This window comes from Parasteatoda tepidariorum, chromosome 3 (genome assembly GCF_982258835.1).
Source record: "Parasteatoda tepidariorum strain Cologne lab strain chromosome 3, Ptep-v5.0, whole genome shotgun sequence".
NCBI classification, from domain to species: domain Eukaryota; kingdom Metazoa; phylum Arthropoda; class Arachnida; order Araneae; family Theridiidae; genus Parasteatoda; species Parasteatoda tepidariorum.
Window position 1 is genome coordinate 72002941 of NC_141757.1, and position 19971 is coordinate 72022911.

General features: G+C 27.0%; 1 protein-coding gene across 1 annotated transcript; it reads left to right on the forward strand.

The window, feature by feature from the left end:
* Window positions 1–274: 274 nt before the first annotated feature.
* On the forward strand, window positions 275–19766 carry LOC107455785 (uncharacterized). Its single transcript, XM_016073492.4, has 12 exons — window positions 275–625; window positions 2167–2264; window positions 3024–3087; window positions 3859–3959; window positions 4740–4859; window positions 6356–6506; window positions 7072–7217; window positions 7857–7988; window positions 8079–8220; window positions 13775–13938; window positions 14785–15541; window positions 18927–19766. Exons 1-12 carry the CDS (start codon window positions 454–456, stop codon window positions 19010–19012), a joined length of 2133 nt encoding a protein of 710 aa, XP_015928978.1. The 5' UTR covers window positions 275–453; the 3' UTR covers window positions 19013–19766.
* The last annotated feature ends 205 nt before the right edge of the window (window positions 19767–19971 follow it).

Genomic DNA, 19971 nt, shown 5'->3' on the forward strand with positions numbered 1-19971 from the left:
CACAGTTTAACGAGGACCAATACCGCACGCCCTCGGTCCCTACGCAGACTGATCCAAGTGGTCACCCACCTGCACACTGACCGCAGCCAGTGATGCTTGACTTCGGTGATCTGCTGGGAACCGTGTCTTAACGATCTCAGTCCACTGCGGGACTCGGAGTTGCGTGAATTGCATTGAGTGTGAATAGCAACTAAGTCAAGGAATTATTTTTATTTTAAAGATCAATATCTCTCAACAATCGTGGCCTTTAACTCAGCTGACTGATACTTTTGTTATTGTAAATGGCAACATTTTTTCGTTTTACTTTTATTTTTTACGAAGGCAGACGACGAATGCTAATTGATTGCATATTTACATTAAAAAAATAATTTGTAGTACTTATTTTACTCTTTTTTTCATTGATTAGTGATCAATGAGATCATTCACGTTTGACAAACGCTGCGGTTCAGAGAGATGAATTCTAATACGTCTGTTTCCGCGCCATCTACTCCGACGGAGCAAATTAAACAAATCCACTCCAATGTTTCTGCCAAGAAAAAAGCCAAATGTAGTAATCGAGTTCACTTTCCCGCAGATGAAATACTTGTTACCTGTTATTTAGAACCCCCCGATCCATGGTCGAAAGGTATACTAAGATTATATTGCGTACTAAAACTGTGTTATAAAGATGTTCAGTAAACCTGAGTTTCTATAATATAAAAAGACTATGCATTAATGATAATGCATGAAAGATAATGCATTTTTTTTATGTCTATGCTTCCCTTTAATTACTTAATTTATAAAATTTTATTATAATCTTGATACTATATTTATACCAATATTATTGTTTAATTCATAATGTGTTGTCTGCTTTGATGTGTATTTCATGAAATTTTAGATTTTGTACCTACAGTTAAACCTCTATTTAACGAAGTCGCTAAATCTCGATAAAAAAAGTTCGTTATAGGGAGAATTCGTTAAATAGAAAATCACCTTTTGAAATATTTAAGCAACACAAACACGTATTGAATTTATAAACACTAGACATAATTAAAATAGCAATTGATACACCTTTATCTTGTAAACGGGTATCTACTATTTATTTTATAAATTTTTACCATAAAAGAAATATGCATAGAAAACAAGAATCAAGCAAAACATGATCCAGTGTTACACTATCACGCTACATACAGTTTTAACTAAAAAAAGCTAAATTTATGTATAAAATTATAGCTGCATTTATTATAAAAGTGATTTTAAGTATACATTACCGCATGCGCTCTTAACTTTAATTGCTACTGATAAATTCCTTTAATTTTGTAAGTTTTTCGTTCAAAATGCAAATAAAAAGGGAAAAGGATTTTACTGCTTTCTTTAAAAGTTTGACTTCGAAAATCAATTCAAGGTAATTTCTCTCTTAAAATACACTAACAAGTTTGAAATGTTCTGAAATATTTGGGGAAATAGGGAAAATGGATCTTGAAAAGTTCATTAAATAGAAAATTCACTTCCCTTTTTGAAAGTTATTTTACGAAGAAATTTCCAATATGTTCTTGGTTCCTTGAAAAAAATTACAAAATGGAACTTTATTAAATAAAAGTCTGGCTGTATTAATTTTTTTTTCGGGATAAAAAATTATTTGTTTTTCATGGAATCTTATTTATTATTAGTTTATATCAGAACATGTGGAACAACATAAAGTTTTTATGGAAAGTTAAGTCATATTTAATTTCTAGTTATCAAAAATTTATTCTTTTAAGTTTGTGATTTTAGATTCATAAAATTTTGATTAGGTTTTTTACTAAAAGTGGAGAGCTTAGGTACTGGTTTTAATGTTTTTTCACTTAGTCACAGAAGCAGAACCATATGTTCACAAAATTACAGATAGATAATTCATAATTGCATGAAAATTGAACCTTTAAAAGTCTCGAGTATCTCTTAGATCTTTAATATGAAATCCATTCTTAACTAAAAGATTAGCCATATTTGTCCACCTCATTGTTACTGCTGGAACAATTTTACGAAAAACGAAAATTAATGAATAAATCATTTCTGAGATTAAATTTAGAGAAAAAAATTTCTGAACTATTTATGCATGTTATTTTAAAAATATGGGTAAAAGAATCATAGCATTTCTTACATTAGGTTTGTATTGATTTATATATGAATAATTTTTTTATTTTTTAGTGTATGCTAATACATTGAATACACTGATTTCTGCATACATTGCTGCTAGTGATAAACAGGGAATAAAACCTTTGCCTTGTGTTTTGGATCAACTGCAGGTATTTATTTATTAAAGATTATTAATTAATAAATTGTGACTTATTTAGTTATATTTTCATCATCAAATTTCATCTTATTTACCAATTTTTTTTCCTTCTAATTTTTGTAAAATTTTATCTATTTTACTGAGGTTAAACTTGTTTTTCAAGATAATACATGAAATTTTTTTTTTGCTGTAAGTAACTAAATTTATCAAAAGTGAATAGTGATCAGATCAGAAGTAAATTTTACGAATTTAAAAAATATTTTCATAAATTAAATGTGATTTTAAACCTTTTAAATTATATTGGATTCAAAAGAGAATATGAGACCATTCATATTTTGTAAATTACATATCCTTGTAAAGAAATAAGAATTCAGCATTTTGCATTTGAGGATGTATTAGCTAACAAATTTTTTTTTAGCAAACATTCACATATTTTTCTGAAAAATGCTTTTTAAAAAAATAAAGAAAATTAGAAAAGAAAGCCAGAAGTAGAATTAGGAAAGAAAAATTGCTTTTGTTAATGATTTTTGTATATATTCCTATTCCATACAATATTTTGAAAATGATACCTCATAGTTAAAAATGTTGATTGTTATTAGCGTTTAGTAATATTTAATCCTTGTAAAAAATCAAAAATCAGATTTTTATTTTTGAAAAATAAAGTAATTAAATTTTTTTTTTTTTAGTTGAGTTTTCAATAACTCCATGTTTTAGCTTAAGGTGCTTTGTATTTAAAACTTAGCCTATTCTTGAAACTTTGTTTTATTTTTAGGAATTTGAAAGCAATTCTAACCAACTGGAAGAAAATCCTCGCTCATTTGATCTTAGTATATTAGGTAAGTTCAAAATATATTTGTTACATTTTTAAATTTTGTGAAATGTTTGTAAATATTTTTGCTAAATTCAAAATCCTAAGTTACTTGGTCAAAAAAATCAGAATGATACATTTTGTTCTAACTTTTAAGTTTTTCTGAAATCGTATTTTGTTAAATTAATACTTGATTATTACAAAATGCAGTAAATTGGAAATTATCAATATTTGAATTGGATTTCCATGAATATGTTTTCTTTTTTTACTGTAAATTTGTTATGTTAAAAAAAAAAGAAACAGAAAATCCAAAATTAATGTTCCTATGTTCTAAGAAAAATTAATGTCCCTATGTTTAAGATATTTTTCAAATGAAGTAAAAAAAAAAATTGATTATTTTTTTCTATTTGTCTCTTTAATTAAAGGAATCAAATTAGTTTTTAATTTCCACAGAAAAACTATCTTATGTGTTATACATTATTAAAAAATAAAAATTATATTTGAAATAGCCAAATTTTTTTAATTAGCTATAGTTAATTTTGCTCTTACATTTGGATGGCTTAATGTCTTACATACTTTTTTCAACCATTAGTTTTTTTAGTTTTCATTTTTATACATAAAGCTACATATGGCTATTAATGGCTTTAATAGAGGATCTGCAAAGGAAGAAAGTACTTATTCATAGAATTGAATTTATTTGTAGTATTATGAATATGACTATGTAAGCATTTGAACTTCTACATCTTTCACTCTTTGCTATTGGATTATAAGAGAATAATTTTACATTTGTTTATAACAGGTGAAAAACTTAGCTTGAAACACTGTGAAGCTTTAGAAGAAATTCTTAGAAGACTCCAATTTAACTTAGTTGACTTAGAAGGCTGTTACTTAGATGATGAGGTATGTATTCTTATAATTTATGCTTACAGTACAGGCAATTACAAAAACTGCTGCTATTTCTTTTTTGTGAAATTTAATTCCTTCTCCAATTTAAATTTTTATAAATTCTGAATGATTTGTGAACTACTGAAGTTGAAAGTGATTGTGAAACATGTTTGAAGTTTTTATTTTTCCTAATTTAAACTGATTTTTATTAATGAACAATTTTTTTAACTTTCACATTTACTCCAATTTGTCTTAAATATTTGTACTGGTAACTATAATAGCTATTTGATAATATACTGCATGTCATAAATTTTTATACTCTTTCATTATTTTGGAAAACAAAATCAACGAACTTCAAAAGCTTTTTTATTGTGCTACATTTTAAAACTTAAATCGTCTTCTATATATTAATAGTCTTAGTCTTAAATATATAAATGTACAAGTAACCTATAAATATTTCACCTGGATACTAAAAATAATCCTTAGATAAAATCAATCTGTTTCCGCAATTTTTAACTGCTCTCAAATTATATTTTTGACCAGAATTTAGTATACATTGCTTAAAATTTTGAATAACGTAATGCTCATTCTGTTAATTTTGATTTAAAAAAATTCTCTTTTTTTTTGTCATTTCCTTTGTTAGTAATAATTTATGTTTTTTTAAGAAATTTCCGTTTTATATTCTCTTTCTTCTTATGAGTAATTTCCTTTGCTAATCAACTAAGCACAAATTTTTCTCAATACTGAGTTTATCTCCAAAGTTTAAATATATATCTTAAAATGTTATTATTCTAGGGTGCTGCTGCCTTTTTTGATATGATTGAATACTATGATTCAGCTGAACAGTTGAATATATCTTTTACGAAGCAAATAGATTGCCGTGGGTGGCAAGCATGTTCTCGGATGTTAAAAAAGGTACTTCCCGAACTTTTCTTAATAGAGGTGTATTCAGAACTATTTTTCAATCTCGAACTTTAGTCTATAACCATTAGCTAATATAGAATTTCTTATATCAACTTTAATATTATTGTTTTAACCTTCCCCCCCCCCCTCCTATTTGTCTGTTCTGGTTTTCTCTAGAAATTTCCAATTTTGGCAACTGTTCTCCAATTATTTGCTTTCGCTATCCCTTTTCACACAAACAGTTCACCTTTGTTGGAGTCTATTTTGACTTTTCTTTTATGTTTATTCAGAGATCTCTCTAAAAAATAAAAAAGGGTTTGGTGCTCTTTTAAAGACAAGGGAACTTTCAGTTTTAAAGGACACTTATCTTTCAAATTATATCAATTATATTTAGATAGGTTAGTGCCCTTCAAAACAGAATTCAAAATTTTCAAATAATTATAGGAAATAATATTTTATACATATTAACTTAGCCTAAAAATAATTCGCAGTAATTATGGTTTCCTCGTTCAGTATTCTCTTTTCTTAAAATAAAAAAGAGCATTTTTGTTTTTTAAAAAAAAAGGGGAAGCAACATTTTTCAAAAACGGAAAGGAGTGTGCATTTAACTTTGTAAAAGGTTATATAACCAGCCTATTTGAAATTTTATATCTCGAAGAATATTGCCTTGTCAGGTTCTTTAAATATTTTGTACAGTTCTATTATTTTATTCTATTTGTACGTTTGTACAGTACCAGTTATTCCTATTCCTCTTGAATCCATTGTCTTGAATTTCACCTTATGAAGACTTTCCTTTCAAATATTGAAGGTGCTTTTCACACATTTTTAATATCCATGTCTCTAATACATTTCTTAGTGAAGTTCATGAGTTTTGTTCATCAATAAGTTGAAGAAAACTGATCTTGAGATATTTCTTCAGACCTCACAGGAATTTATTCATTCTTCTCTTCTGTATTTTTTGTATTACATTATTGCTATTAATATGTTTTAAAATTTCCTCTTCTAATGAAAGTAATGTTTGTGCAAATTTTCTGAAGAAGTTTTCTAGTTAAAAGGGTTACTTGAAATTGAAATGGATTAGAAAGCTTTTTACAGGGCTCCCACAAGTCTGTGAGAACAGGGAAAACCTGGAATTGTCAAGGAATTTTATTTTAACTATAAAAAGCAGGGAATAGTCAGGTGAAGTTCAATTTTTACAAAAAACCTTGATAATTCCTATATAATATCTGGAAAATATCCAGTCTTAGAATTGTCAGTAACAGTAATCAGTTATTGAGATTCAAGCTAAATAATTCTAACATTTATTACAATTATTTTATAAAATCATACTTCTTAATGAAACTTTTCCATGGAAACCTGGAAAAGTCAGGAAATTTTTTTTCTGAAATTGAATTTGAGCCCACTTTTTAATACTTTACTTCTTTTTAAATTTTTGATAGTTTAATGTTAATTATCAGTTATTCACAGTAAAATAAAGATGTTTATGTTTTCTTCTTTTTTTTTTTTAGACTCCTTCATTGATTCATCTGAATGCGAGAAGTACTGGTCTGAATGAGCAGGTTCTCTTAATTATTGGTAGGGCTTTGCGCTTAGGATCAAATTTAGTCACTTTGCATCTTGAAAACTGTGGTATTTTTGGAAGATGTCTTGTTATATTAGGTAATTGCTATTAATTTTGGAAAACTTATTATTATACATATTAAAGTTAGTGAAAAGGGAGAAAACAAAAGTAGTTTTAAGAAATTTCCAGCATAAAAAATATCTTTTCTTTTTTTAAGAAACTCTTATGTGTTTCATAAATTTAAGAAAACTTAATATAGAAAGATAAGTATTTGTAGGTGAAATATGAGGAGTTTTGATTACTTTTTTCCAGTAATTTTTTCTAGAAATATCGAAAAGATTATTTTATGAAGAATAACTTACTGTTTAATATTTTGTGGAATATAAGGAAAGTATTTTTCCAATTTTTATTAAAATTGAACCAGCAGTAAAATTGTAAAGTTCTTAATTGATAAAAAAAATTTTTTTCCTTCTATTTCAATATTTGAAATATTTATTTGATTTTGACATTTGAATATATGCTAATTATTTAAAATGTTATTTTATTTTTAAAAAAATTCTCATATCAAAAAGTTTTTAAACCGAAGGAGAAAAAAGTTTTCCTCGTATTATTGACTAAGTAATAGGCTTCATAAAAAATTTAATTTTTTTTCCTCTTTTTCAGTTGCAGCCCTGAAGATGAATACTACATTGCGGGAACTATTTCTTGCAGAGAATAAAATATCCTCTGCAGATGGTTTTCAGTTAGGAAATTTACTAAGAACCAATACTCATCTTGAATTGATTGACTTAAGTAATAACAAGTTGGGGGTAAATATAGTTTTTTGCTCTTCATTTTTTAATTTAAAATTATATTCTTAAAAATTAATTTAAGGAAGTTTAATATGCTTTTTTAAAAATTGAACAATACAATACCTATCTGTTTATTTAATCATGGATTGTTACCTGGATCCCAGGTTTTCCGAATTTAGATAAAATAAGTCCTTGGAAAATTAAATTCTTAATTGCTTTTTCATAATTTTAAATCTTGATCTTTTTAATGTTAAACATTGTATTGTAAATATAGATCTTAAATTTCTATATTTTTCAAATTTCTTAAATAGGTACTTTCTATATTATGGCCAAATAGTATAAATTTCCTCATAACAGACCACTTATATGAATAAATAATAGAAATTTGTTCAAAAGAATACCTATTATTTATAGTTATATATTATGAAATTTAAACAATTCAATTGTATTATGTAAAGGTATTACATAATGTAGTGGAATATTTATTTTTCTATTGAAAAATCTTACACTTTTTAAGACAAGATTTCTGATGGTGATAATATTTATCTTTGTGAAATTTGTTTTTATAAATAATCAATGAATATGTAATTAAAAACTTTCATTGTATTTATGTAGTTTGATATATTTTTTATTCCTAATTTCTACTCTGATTTTTAGGATGAAGGGTTAACTCATGTGATGGATAGTCTTGGACAGCAATCTAATACATCTGGCAGAGGGCTCAGTACTTTAATATTATGGAATAATGAAATCACTATTAAAAGCATGGCATGCATTTCAAGGGCACTGGTATGGCTTTTTTTAAAAAAATTAAAATATTTCTTTTAATGTTAATTGCTTTTAAGTTCTATTTTCTTATTTCTTTTGTATTGTTTGCAGACTGCAGCACGGGCTCTTCGAAGGTTAAATCTAGGCAGTAATGAAATAACTAGTGCCGGTATTTTAGATTTGAAGCAGAGTTTTATTTGTAACAGGACAATTGAAATCTTGGAGCTGGAGAATGCAGCCATAACATCTGATGGTAAGACATATTTTAAAAATTATTTTCTTTTGAGTGTATAAATTGTTTTGTTTGACAGCTGTGTGGTTAAAAAGATAATAACAGTATATTTTAAGCAAATGTTAAGTTTGGTTTCTCTTTATCAAAGTATCGTTCTCAGTTTATGTAAGTAAATTATACCTAAATCGATATTTATTATATTTACACCTAACAGTTTAGTAATTAAATAATCCGGTCCCTTTTTGCTATGAAATCTTATACAATGACATATTATATCTCTAAAGTTTAATTGGGACTTGATTCAATAGGGATAGTTAAATTTTTAAATAAATTGCTAAATTAATGAAAAATATTTATTTTCTTTGGGGTGGGGATTGCTCTTACTATGTCAATTTAATAATTATAAAAGCAAGTTTTGATTTGTTAATAACTTCTCACCACTCACACAATTATTTCTCTGATTTTGTGCCTTGCCTTTAAATTTGAATTTATTTTAGTTTTTCAAAACTAAACAAACTTTTTAAGCCTCAATTTAAACAATTAGGGGAGAGTTGGGTAGCCCCGCTCACTTAAGGAGTATTGCTTATATTTCTGTATAATATTGAGTAATAATCAATATTTTTGTATGTTTCTATTGTTTTATCATCTAATTAAATAATGCAAAAAGAATAAACCAAAAAAAGAATAGTTTAACTTAAAAAAATAGAAATTTTAAAAAACATGTTTTTCAGCTCGTTTCCAAATGTGTCGGGTAGCCCTGCCCAGTTACAAAAATTATGTTTTTTGACTGTTTTTTTTTAAGTGTAAATGAAAATGACCAATGTATTGACAATAGGTAAACCTCGTTTATCATTTTTATCACAAAATTATTTTATTTATTACATATTTATATACTTTTAGTCATTTCTATCATTTAATAACAATCATTTAATAAAACCAATACTTGTTGTTAAAAATGCATATAACATTCAAATTTGAAGCAATAAAATAATAATCTTTGCAACCGTACATTTATCGGCGAAATAAAATTGATCGTTAATACCCGACATTCATGTAAGCGGGGCTACCCGAAATCCAATTTTTTTTGTAAATTTCTAATTACTCGAACAATTTCTCACACATAGACTTCTTTCTTTGTGCAAATTAAACTTAAGACTTCATACTTTAATGCTGTATGTATAGAAAAAATTATTTTTTTAGTATTAAAATGAAGTTTAATCGAAACATTCAACCAATTTTTCTTAATTTCATGACTACTGTATTCAACATATTTTCAAAACTATTGTTTACCATGTTAACAGCTGCATAAATACTTGAAACTTTGAAAATAATTTTTTTTAAATATAACAATTAATGTCCGATGGCCCATTGACTTGAAAAAATATTCTATACATATGAAATTCACGTGGGCGGGGGTACCCGACTCTCCCCTATGCTTTTAAATGTTTGTGCTTTTAGTTTAAAGTTTAAAAGATTATTATATTTAATATTTAGTTTTAAACGTAAGATAATAATATTCCTTTTCTGTCATTTTATATATGTATACCTTCAGCTATTCACTGAATGAAAATCTTCCATTTTTTCCAAAAGATCTCCAACTATATAATTTAGATTCTTTGATTAATTTTTTTCCCCGGTGTTATTATTTGTTGGTTAATTTTTATCATAAATAAGTGAATGTTACTCTGTACTACTTCAATTTTTATTCCTTTGATTAGGAATTTCTTAAGTTTTCTTTTTAGTTTTCTGAAAGTTTAATAAAAGTTTTTGAATGCTAGTTTCTGATAAATCATTGGTAATTTCTTCTAGTTGGTCAGATATTCTCCATTTATCTTAATTTCTTCTTCCAGAACAGCAGTGAACAATTTAAATAATATTGTGGTATCTTAGGCATATTACTCTTTCCAGTTTGGTTTTTCCTTTTTTAAATTTTTTTTTTTTTTACCTATTCTGATTGTTAATGCTAGCTTTGTTTGTTTGAAATGATATTAGTGTAAGCTTTTTCGATTCCATTTTCTACGAAGTAAGCAGCATGACAAACATGTTAATGTTCTAAAAAATCTTTTCAAAGTCAATAATCTGAATGCAAAGTAAATACTAATGTGAAAAGCACTTACATTGCTTAATTAGTTCTCTGAAATAGTTTGAATGGGTTCTATGATGCTAAAATTACTTCTTAAACCTGCTTGTTCTTCAAGATCTGTCGAGTCTAAAACTTATTCCAATTTGCTGGCTAATATTTTTATGAAGATCTTATGGAGGACTGATATGATGTTTATCAGTCTATAATTCTAATATTCCCTTTATTTCTTTTCTTATATATATATATATATATATATATATATATATATATATATATATATATATATATATATATATATATATATATATATATATATATATATATATATATATATATTTGTGTGTGTCTGATTCTTTTAAATATAAAAAGGGAATGTGTAAATTAAATATATGAATTTAGATTATGTTTGTTTCTAAATTGATTGTGTATCATGCTTCATTTATGATTGTTAGTAAATATTAGTATTAATCTAGTATTTCAGTATTTACTATTATTCTACTTACACATATGCAGTTTAACTATTCACATGAAATTGACCATTTGAATTTATTTAAATAATTCAGAACTAGTAAGTATTTTAGCAAATACAGTTTAAGAGACATACCTAAATATTTCATTTAAGAATGTAATTAAAAAAATGATCTTTGTCGAAGTAAGTTTTTTAATTGTTGTTATATATATTTTCTCATGTGTTATCTTATGAAGCTGATTTGTGATTCATAACATTATGCTTTTTTTTCAGGAAAAAATATCTTCAAAGCTTACTTTAGTTGTTTAACTTATGCATAATTTTTGAAATGTATTTTCTTTTTGATGATCAGAGATGTAACGACTATTTGGCACTTTTGCCGAATATTCGGTTGACCAAATATTTGGCTGAATTTTCGACCAACAAAATATTTAAACAAAAATAATATTTTTTGTCACATTTTTTTTTTTTTTTTTTGAATTTGAATATATTTAGTAAAGAATAGTCTAAAATCATAGATTTTAATATACATTATTAGAAAATTGTTTTTACGCATATTTGTTACATTCTAAAACTTGTACATGGCTTGCAAGGATACAACCTAACGGACTATGATCTGTCCGGAAGCTAGTCCGAGAGCTCAAAACAGCTAGTTTAAACTTTCTGAGAAAGGACCTTGGATAAAAATCTTATAGAAAGAGCAAAATTCACAGACATTCATAATCTGTTTAGATGAAAAAGATGCAAAGGGTGGAAGAAATTCTTGCATGGCAAGCTGGGCATGAGTTGGTCTTTAAAGACGAGAAACTATTGTTTTACAGCAAAGTCTCAGCCTCCAAAATGATAGAATTTGGTCCATTTTTATTGATCTCTAAGACATCTTTAACATCTCTAAAAGTCAGCAATGTGTCCTGTATTATCAAAATGCTTCATCGTTGATGATTTGGGGAGGCAATTTCAAAAAGAGGCTAATTCCCATTAGCTTTCATCGAAAAGGAAGTAAAAATCAATGCCCAATATTACAAAAATAAAATTTTGGAAAAAGTTTCAATCCCAAGGGTCCAGAGTATGTATGAGATTAAATATGTTTGCTTCCAACAAGAAGGTGCTCCTGTTCTTACCATACATGTGGTTCAGAAGTGGTGCTGCAAAAATTTAGCTGACTTTTTGTTGAAGAATGAATGGCCTCTAAACTCCCCTGATCTGAAATCGTTTGATTGAGAGCCCCGTGGCAGAATCGTGGCGACACACCGACATTGGTGCAGAATGTTACCAAGCTCTTACAGAAGGATTTTTCCTTTAGGAAATAAAAACTTGTTGCTTTTTTTTCCTGCAGAAATTTTCAAAAGATTATATCTTTTCTTCAGAATTTTATTCAAAAGATGCCTTTCTCGCGCATCGGAGTGTGAAAAAAAATGTTAGTGATTTTTTCTATTCTAATTTGAGATGAGAATAATGAAAAGTAAAGAATAATGAAGTAAAAAATGTTGGTTTTCTTTTCCATAAAAATTTTTTTTCTATTTTTTTATGCAGTTATTACTACTAGTTTCCACATAGTTTTTAAAATTCAATATTATTTATTGCAACTGAATCTCGAAATAAAAACACACATTTTGTAACCTCTTTTTGAAAAATCCGATTCGTGTGATTTTGCCGATCTTTTTTTTTTTTTTTTTTTGGTAGTTATTGCTGCAGATTTCAAAATTTTTATTTTAAAGTTATGTTGAATTACAAAATGCGAAAAAGGAAATAATTAGTGTGTTATCTTTCTACAAAATGTTAGAATATTGCTTATAATATTAGAATGAAAAAATATCACATATTCCATTAAAAAAATATTTATTTGATCCAATTTTTTTATTTATTTATTTAATTGAATTTTTTTTAAATTAATGCATCTTTTAATTTAAATTAGTAACATATATATTTGTTATTTTTAATTATCATGCAGAAAGATATTAGTATTAGAGAGGTATGTCTCAGAAGGCCCGAAAAAATTCTGCCACAGGGATTGAGAGTATTATTAGGTCATATATATTCTCCCAACTTAATAATTATAAAATCACCACTTTGAGCTAATTCAAAAATTTAATTCATAAAACATGGCAGGAATTTCCGATGGAAGCTATTTGTGTCGCATGTGGTGGATTTAAAAAAGAGACTTCAGCTCGATAAAAAAGTAAAGGGTGGTATTATTCCAAATCATTTATTGTAAAGATACTTAATGATTGCTACTTTAATTTCAGGCAAAATGGTTTTTGCATATTTTGTTTTGCATTACTGTAATAAAAATTTGAAACTGTATGAGAACTTATTGGTCGACATGTATTTATATATATAGCTGTTGGTCAGTTTTTTATTTATCTTAAATATTTCTAATGAATAATTATTATAGGTTTCTTCCCTTTACCTCATACCAATAATATAGCAAAGTTTTGATTAATTTTTAATAATGACTAAACTTATTTATGTGTAAAAAATATTATTTATTAATTATATTTTTAAAAAAAATGTTGCTATTTGGCCGATTTCTTTTTTCCGACTGAATATTCAGCCAAGTCACTATTCGTTACATCTCTAATAAGGATATGCTGCAAATACGGTTAGTTTCTCTCAATTACCTTTTGGCATAATCTTCATGTTGAATTAAATTTTCAGTTATTGCATTACTTATGTTTATTATAGTTTTATGTTTTTTTCTCTTATTATTTCTTGTTTAGCTTTTTTTAACCATATTTTTTATCACTAAAATTAACATTTTTAAATATATTTTCTGGAATTTTGATTTTTTTTAATGGGAAAAACTGTCAACAACATTGATTTCATCTTGAAAAAATGCTTTTTTAAGTTGATTTATTTGCAGTTGTATGCCAAAAGAAACTAAAAGTGATGCTCAAGTTGTTCGTGAAAATACAACAATTTTGTTGTATTATGGTAATTAGATCTTGGTATTTTTTGTGTTTTTTAAGTCAGTTGGTGCTAAACTGTGCTGTAAACTAAAAACATCCTGAATAATTTTTTAGGGGCCTGTGCGTTAGCTGAATATATATCTCAAAACCAATTCATTCAAAAATTGGATATTAGAGGCAATGATATAAGATTGGATGGACTTGAAGCTTTAACTAAAGTAGTGTCAAAAAATTCCAATATTATCAGCTTGAAAATTGATCCAACGTCCAAAGACTTGGTAAGTTTTTATTTTCCTGTTTGAATGCAGTTAATGTTGGGATTAATAAAAACATGCAGTTTCAACATTATTATTTTAAGTTTTTTATTTTATTGATTATTTTATTAATGTTTTATTAAATAAAGGCTGGAAAAAATTTTCAAAATGTTTCAATAATTTAATCAATTGCAATATCAGAATAATTTAAAGTATTGCATTACTTACAAGCTTTGCTACTTACAAGCATATACTTACAAGCTGTACTACTGGCTACCTTTTCCACTTATGTTTCAATTTTGGCAATTATTTTTACATTTCCCTCATGATGGAAGCGTGTGTTAAATATTCCTTAAATTAGAATGGTGTTATGGCAGATTTAATGAACCTTGTAAGATAACTTTGCACCATCTATTTTGTAATTCCCCATATTAAATTATTCCAGCCTGTAAATGAAAAACCATAGAGATTTGTGAAGGAATCTGATTTGTAGGTATATATCACATGAGGAAGTGATTATTTAAATATTTTATCCTCGCAAAGGACAGTTTCTGATTGTTAAGATAGTAATTGAATGTCTCCACTTTTTTATAAAAATTTAATGATTTATCAAATCACTATCTATCCACAAGGATTTTATTGTCAATAAGTCAAAGAAATAATTGAAAATGGAATTAATATAGTTAATTAAAAATATTTCCAATTGAACATATTGTTTCTTTATGTTGATTGCAGTTTTTTTAAAACTATTTTTCTTCTTTAAAATGTTAAAGTATTACATGTTGATTTATTATGTTACGTTCCAAAAAACTTTAACCTCAAAGTTGGTTAATTACTACAAATAACATTTGAAAATGTGTATTATTTTAGAGTGAACCCCTGGTAGAGAGACAAGAGAAGATTCAGGAAATAATTAAATGTTGCCAAAGAAATAAAGAAGCCAAAGATTCACTTCCCCCTCAGGATGCTCAGTTAACTACTTTATTTAATGGAATATTTTCACATGTTCTTCCTTCTCCTCAACCAGGTGATTCTCCAAGTCAAAATTTCAAGCCTGATATGGAGAGAAATGATAATACTCGAAATTCTTTCCGAGGTCGTTTCCGAGTCTCAGTTGTTGAACTCAATCAAGAAAATATTTCGAAATCTTCTCCTGGAGTTGATAGATCATTTTCTTTGGATTCAACTCATTATACAATTAAAAATGAGGGCAAAGTTGAAACCGGTGATCCTATTGTAAATAAAAGTGTGAAAACTGTCAATTTGGTGTCAGATCGTATTAAATGGCTGGAGGACCTTAAATTGTCTGGTATTGAATATAATGATCTGTACAGCTCGTTTTCTCCTAAAATAGAGAAAATTGATGGGGATTCCGAAGTGTTCATGTCGGCTGCAGAGATGAGAGATAGGTTTCAACCAAGAGATAGCCTCTGTCTAGAATTGCATGATGGTTTAGGAACCAGCACTGAACCAGAACAAAAAGTAAGGCGTTCAAGCTCACCTACGATCTCTTCTACACCTTCTGTATCTCGCAAAACTCGAAGCATCAAATGTTGCAAGGAACTAGAGGGGCTGGACCTTCGATCAACAGTTCCTTTGTCACCAACTAGACTTCACGAAAGTTTTGGTAAGTTTATGAAATTCGTTGTAGATATTACAGTCTTATATATTGATGTTTGTTTGCCATCTGATAAATATTTAAAAAATATTTCAAATAAATTATTATTTTTTATTTTGTGTGAGAGTATGTAGGTTTTAAATTATTTAGGAAAAATATATGTACAACAGAATCTTTTAATATTATTTTACAGGTTATTTTACTGATGTCTTTTTTTTTTTTGATATTACTGTAGTAATTTTTTTTTTGAGAATATAATAAGGAATACCCTATTATTGGGCTTATGGCAGAAGATAAATTTTAATGGTGGAAATATTTTTATTGCAGTTTTTATGATGAGGAAGCAAGATTATATTAAATGCATATTATATATTGCACTTGTGAGGAATTGATAGTTCAGCGATATATCAAAGCAATAATTGCTCTTATTTAAGTAATACTGGCCATAAAATTAAATAAAAGACATAGTAGGCAGAGGAAGCCTATAATATGGATGAAGTGATGCATCTTCGAATATGATGAAATTTTCTAGTAAATTAATAACAGTCGGATTGAGGGTCCCTCGAGCATCCAAAACCCCCTTGTCCTAATAACTAAAATTGTGAAAAAGTGAGTGAATTGTTCCTAACGGACACTTAAAAGTACAGGAAGAAATCTGTAGTTAGCGATTTATCGAATGTTAAAATAACCAAAAACAAAGCCAACCTCGCATTATTAATTTCACATTTTAATTCATTTGGCTATAACTTAATCACCGAAAAAGACAGGGAGAATTAATATAACCCTGTAACTAAAACATTTTTGTGGTAAGAGAAATAAAGTAGCTTAAAGAATAAAGAGTTAAAAATAGATTTTAATGTTGATTTAGTCGTGACAGTGAATTAATGACTGTTTTGTGACAGTTGTATTGAATTAAAAAGTTAGCTGTTATATTGATTGTTAAGAAGAGAATAAAATATTTATATTTGTTTTGTATAAAATGTTGTTAAAAATTAAATAATTTGTTTAATTTAATTAAAGTTATATTAAGAATGATTTGAAAAATTGAAATTATGAAATTATAAAAATTTAAAAGCTAGGAAATATGTAATGCCTATGATTGTATCACAGAACTGAATTATTAGACAGAAACTTCTTGCAAAATAGTTACAAATCAGACAGTGTTTGTTTTTATATGCTTGTATATAATGTTTATATATGTATAAAACTTCAGGATCTTAGTTGCAAGTGGAATTGCGTAACTCCATGTTTTTTTTCTTCCATGAGCAGTTAGTAAATTCTATGAAAGTTATTGTTCGTTTTTCGTGTTCTCTCTATGAATTTAATTTTTTATATGAATTGCCATATATTTTCTATATATCACCTATGTATTATATATATATATATGTATATATATATATATATATATATATATATATATATATATATATATATATATATATATATATATATATATATATATATATTCCATGAATTTTCATATATATCATGTCATATGACAATTCATAGAGGAAACATAAAAAACAAAGAATAACTTGCACAGATGTCACTAACTGTACATGAACAAAAAAAAAAATGAAGTTGGGCAATTACATATGCAATCAAGAGTGTGAAGTTTTATATAGTACTGTAAATATTTAGTTCTCAACATCAACTATTTCAGATTTTCCATCAGTTTTGGTTTTACTAAACTAAACTCAGCGGCGCGACAGCCCTTGCGGGCCAAGGCCTACTGTGCCCATCTCAGTTTTCTTGACCTTGGGCTCTGAGGTGCAGGAGCAGATGTTCCGGTCAGGTGGTCAGCCAGACGCAGAACTCCCTGTGTTTAGTTCCCAAGCTCGGTACTCATTTATCGACCCACTGAAGGGATGAAAGGCTGAGTCAGCCTTGCCCGGCCCAAGGATCGAACCAGGGACCTGTGGCACGACAGCGCTACCGCTCAGCCATCGGGCGTCTTTGGTTTTACTACTGAACATTAAAATTTATGGAAAGACTGATTTCCTGGCTTTTTTGAAATAGCCTCATGATTTCTTACCTTTAATGAGGAAATAATCTTTAATTGTATTAACTTTTTAGTAATTTGGTGATAAATCTATATATTTTTTTGCATAGGAGTAACCTTAATTATTTAGACGTAATTTAAATTTACAGCAATATTTTTGATATTTATAATTTTTTGTTGATGTTTATTATAAGTGAGGGGTTAGATCCAGGTAAGTCTAAATTATAAATTTTTATTTTTAATGCATTTTTGACTGTGGACAGTATAGCTATTTCGCTTAGTGCAATAGCCAAACAAAAATTTAATATCATTCCTCTGTTGTGGATTGAATAGTGTGAGAAAAGCTACCTTTTGTCTTTTTTAATTTTAGTTGACTCTTACCAACAATTTCTGAATCTTAACTTACCTTGTTCTTGCACCAAGCCATTCAATTTCTAATTGATAATCTTAAATAATTTAATTAAGTGTACTAATTAAATTACATTTTGCACTTTAACATTATCATGAAAGAATATATATGCTATTACAGACCTGCCAGCTCTCAGGCTTTTCTGTCTAATTCTCAGAACCCAAAAATATCAAATTTTGATTTTATCCTACTAAATGTAAGAATTTGCAAACCCATGCACTCTTTGCTTACAATTTTTAAATTTCTTTATCTCTAACTCAATGATTTTGTAATTCAAATGTATTTGGTTTATAGCTGATTCCTTTTTAGTATCTTTTTATAAAAATATTTGAAATGTCTTATAAACCAAAAATAAGTATAATACTGTATAATTTATGCATATAATTTATGCATTTATGCTCATTTAAGAGTGATATTTTAATTCATGCTGAAACAGCTAACTTGAGTAATATTTCAATTGTTTCTTTTTCAAGCTCCAAGTTTTTTGTTTATAGCCAAGTTTTGTGAAACTTTAACAAAAAGGTGGCAAAATCACATTTCTTGATATTCTAAAAACTCAGTTTTCTGCTATATAGTTCAAAGACAGTTTTCATTCTTAAACAGCATAGAAAATTTTGATTCTTTAGACATCATTGATACAAAACGGTTTAAAGTTAGTTACAGGAAATGTAATCCCTACAGTGTGTTGGCCAAATTAAAGTTGGTTGCATGAACCATTCCTACTGAATTAAATTACTTAAAGTTTTGCTTTTTTGTACACACAAAATCTATCTCTCTTGTTTTATTTATTCCCCCCCCCTTAAATTTTTAACTTTGGCAGATCTGCACAGTTATCAAAAAGTAGCTCAGCTAACTTCATGGAAGTTTTGTCACAGCAAATTGATTTTCCTGCAATATAACTGTGTCTTTTAAATTAGGAGGAATATTTCATATTGCTTAATATTATATTAAATTTTATGCTAAGGACTTTTGTTTCTCTTTAGATTTTCAAGAACCTCAAGTTAAAGATGTTCCATTGAATGATCAAATGAACATCAAGTCATCTCATGCTGTATACATGGTTCATTAGTTATGGGATTAACTCCTCAACTCATATAATATTATGGAAATGTTAACCATTAAAATATTTATGTGAATGTTTGAATTTATGAAATAATGTATATTAGCATTGTTCCTTATGTGATTTGTTATTCTTGCCCTGTTTCATTTGTGTAATGTCTCACACAAAATTGGTTTGATTGTTGAATAATACTTTTAAATCTTTTTTTTTTTTTTTTTTACTTTGTGTTAAGTAAATAATTCTATTAAAAGGTTTGTTTCTATAAGTTATACATTTAAGATTAGTGCTGCATTGTGCCTTCCTGTTACTTATTTATTAGCATTTTTTCTTCTTTGAATCGTGTCTCCTAATTTTTGTTCATTCTGCAAATTTTATTTTAACAATTGTTTTAAATTGTTGATTTCATCACCCTAGAAAGAAAACAAAAGGTTCAATTATTTCTCTTGTGTATTTTGATTGGGTTGAAATTGAAGTATTAGATTATTATTTTAAAAAACGTTTGAGGGAGGAAAATGTAAGAAAAATTAATTTAGCATGCTCAAAAAAAATTTTCTGCAAAAACAGTTATTTTAAACTTAAATAATTTCATGGCTTATTTTTTGAAATATTAATTCATTTTGACATTAATTTTTTTCTTTGTTACAAAATATTTTTATTGCAAACTTATGTACTAAAAAGTTAGTGTGACAAATATAATATTTTTTAACATATCAAGATTTAAACCCACCCAAATGGAAGTTAATTTTATTTAAAATCACAAAAATTGAATTTATTACTAAAAATTAAAAGTAAGCTCTCTAAGATTTTTAATTATTGTTTTATTGCAAAGCAAATTTTAAAGTTGATACTTTTTGCCAAATTATTTTACTTAATGACTTAAGTAAACTTTTTCAATTGTCAATAAATTGATCTAGTATATAATTATAATTGGTGGATTAGAATGATATTGATTTCATGGTTTGTCAGTT

Coding starts and splice junctions, on each gene's coding strand:
- LOC107455785 (XM_016073492.4), top strand. CDS start 454: ATGAATTCTAATACGTCTGTTTCCGCGCCATCTACTCCGACGGAGCAA. Junction 3,088..3,858: donor ATTTGATCTTAGTATATTAG/GTAAGTTCAAAA, acceptor TGTTTATAACAG/GTGAAAAACTTAGCTTGAAA. Junction 13,939..14,784: donor ATCCAACGTCCAAAGACTTG/GTAAGTTTTTAT, acceptor GTATTATTTTAG/AGTGAACCCCTGGTAGAGAG.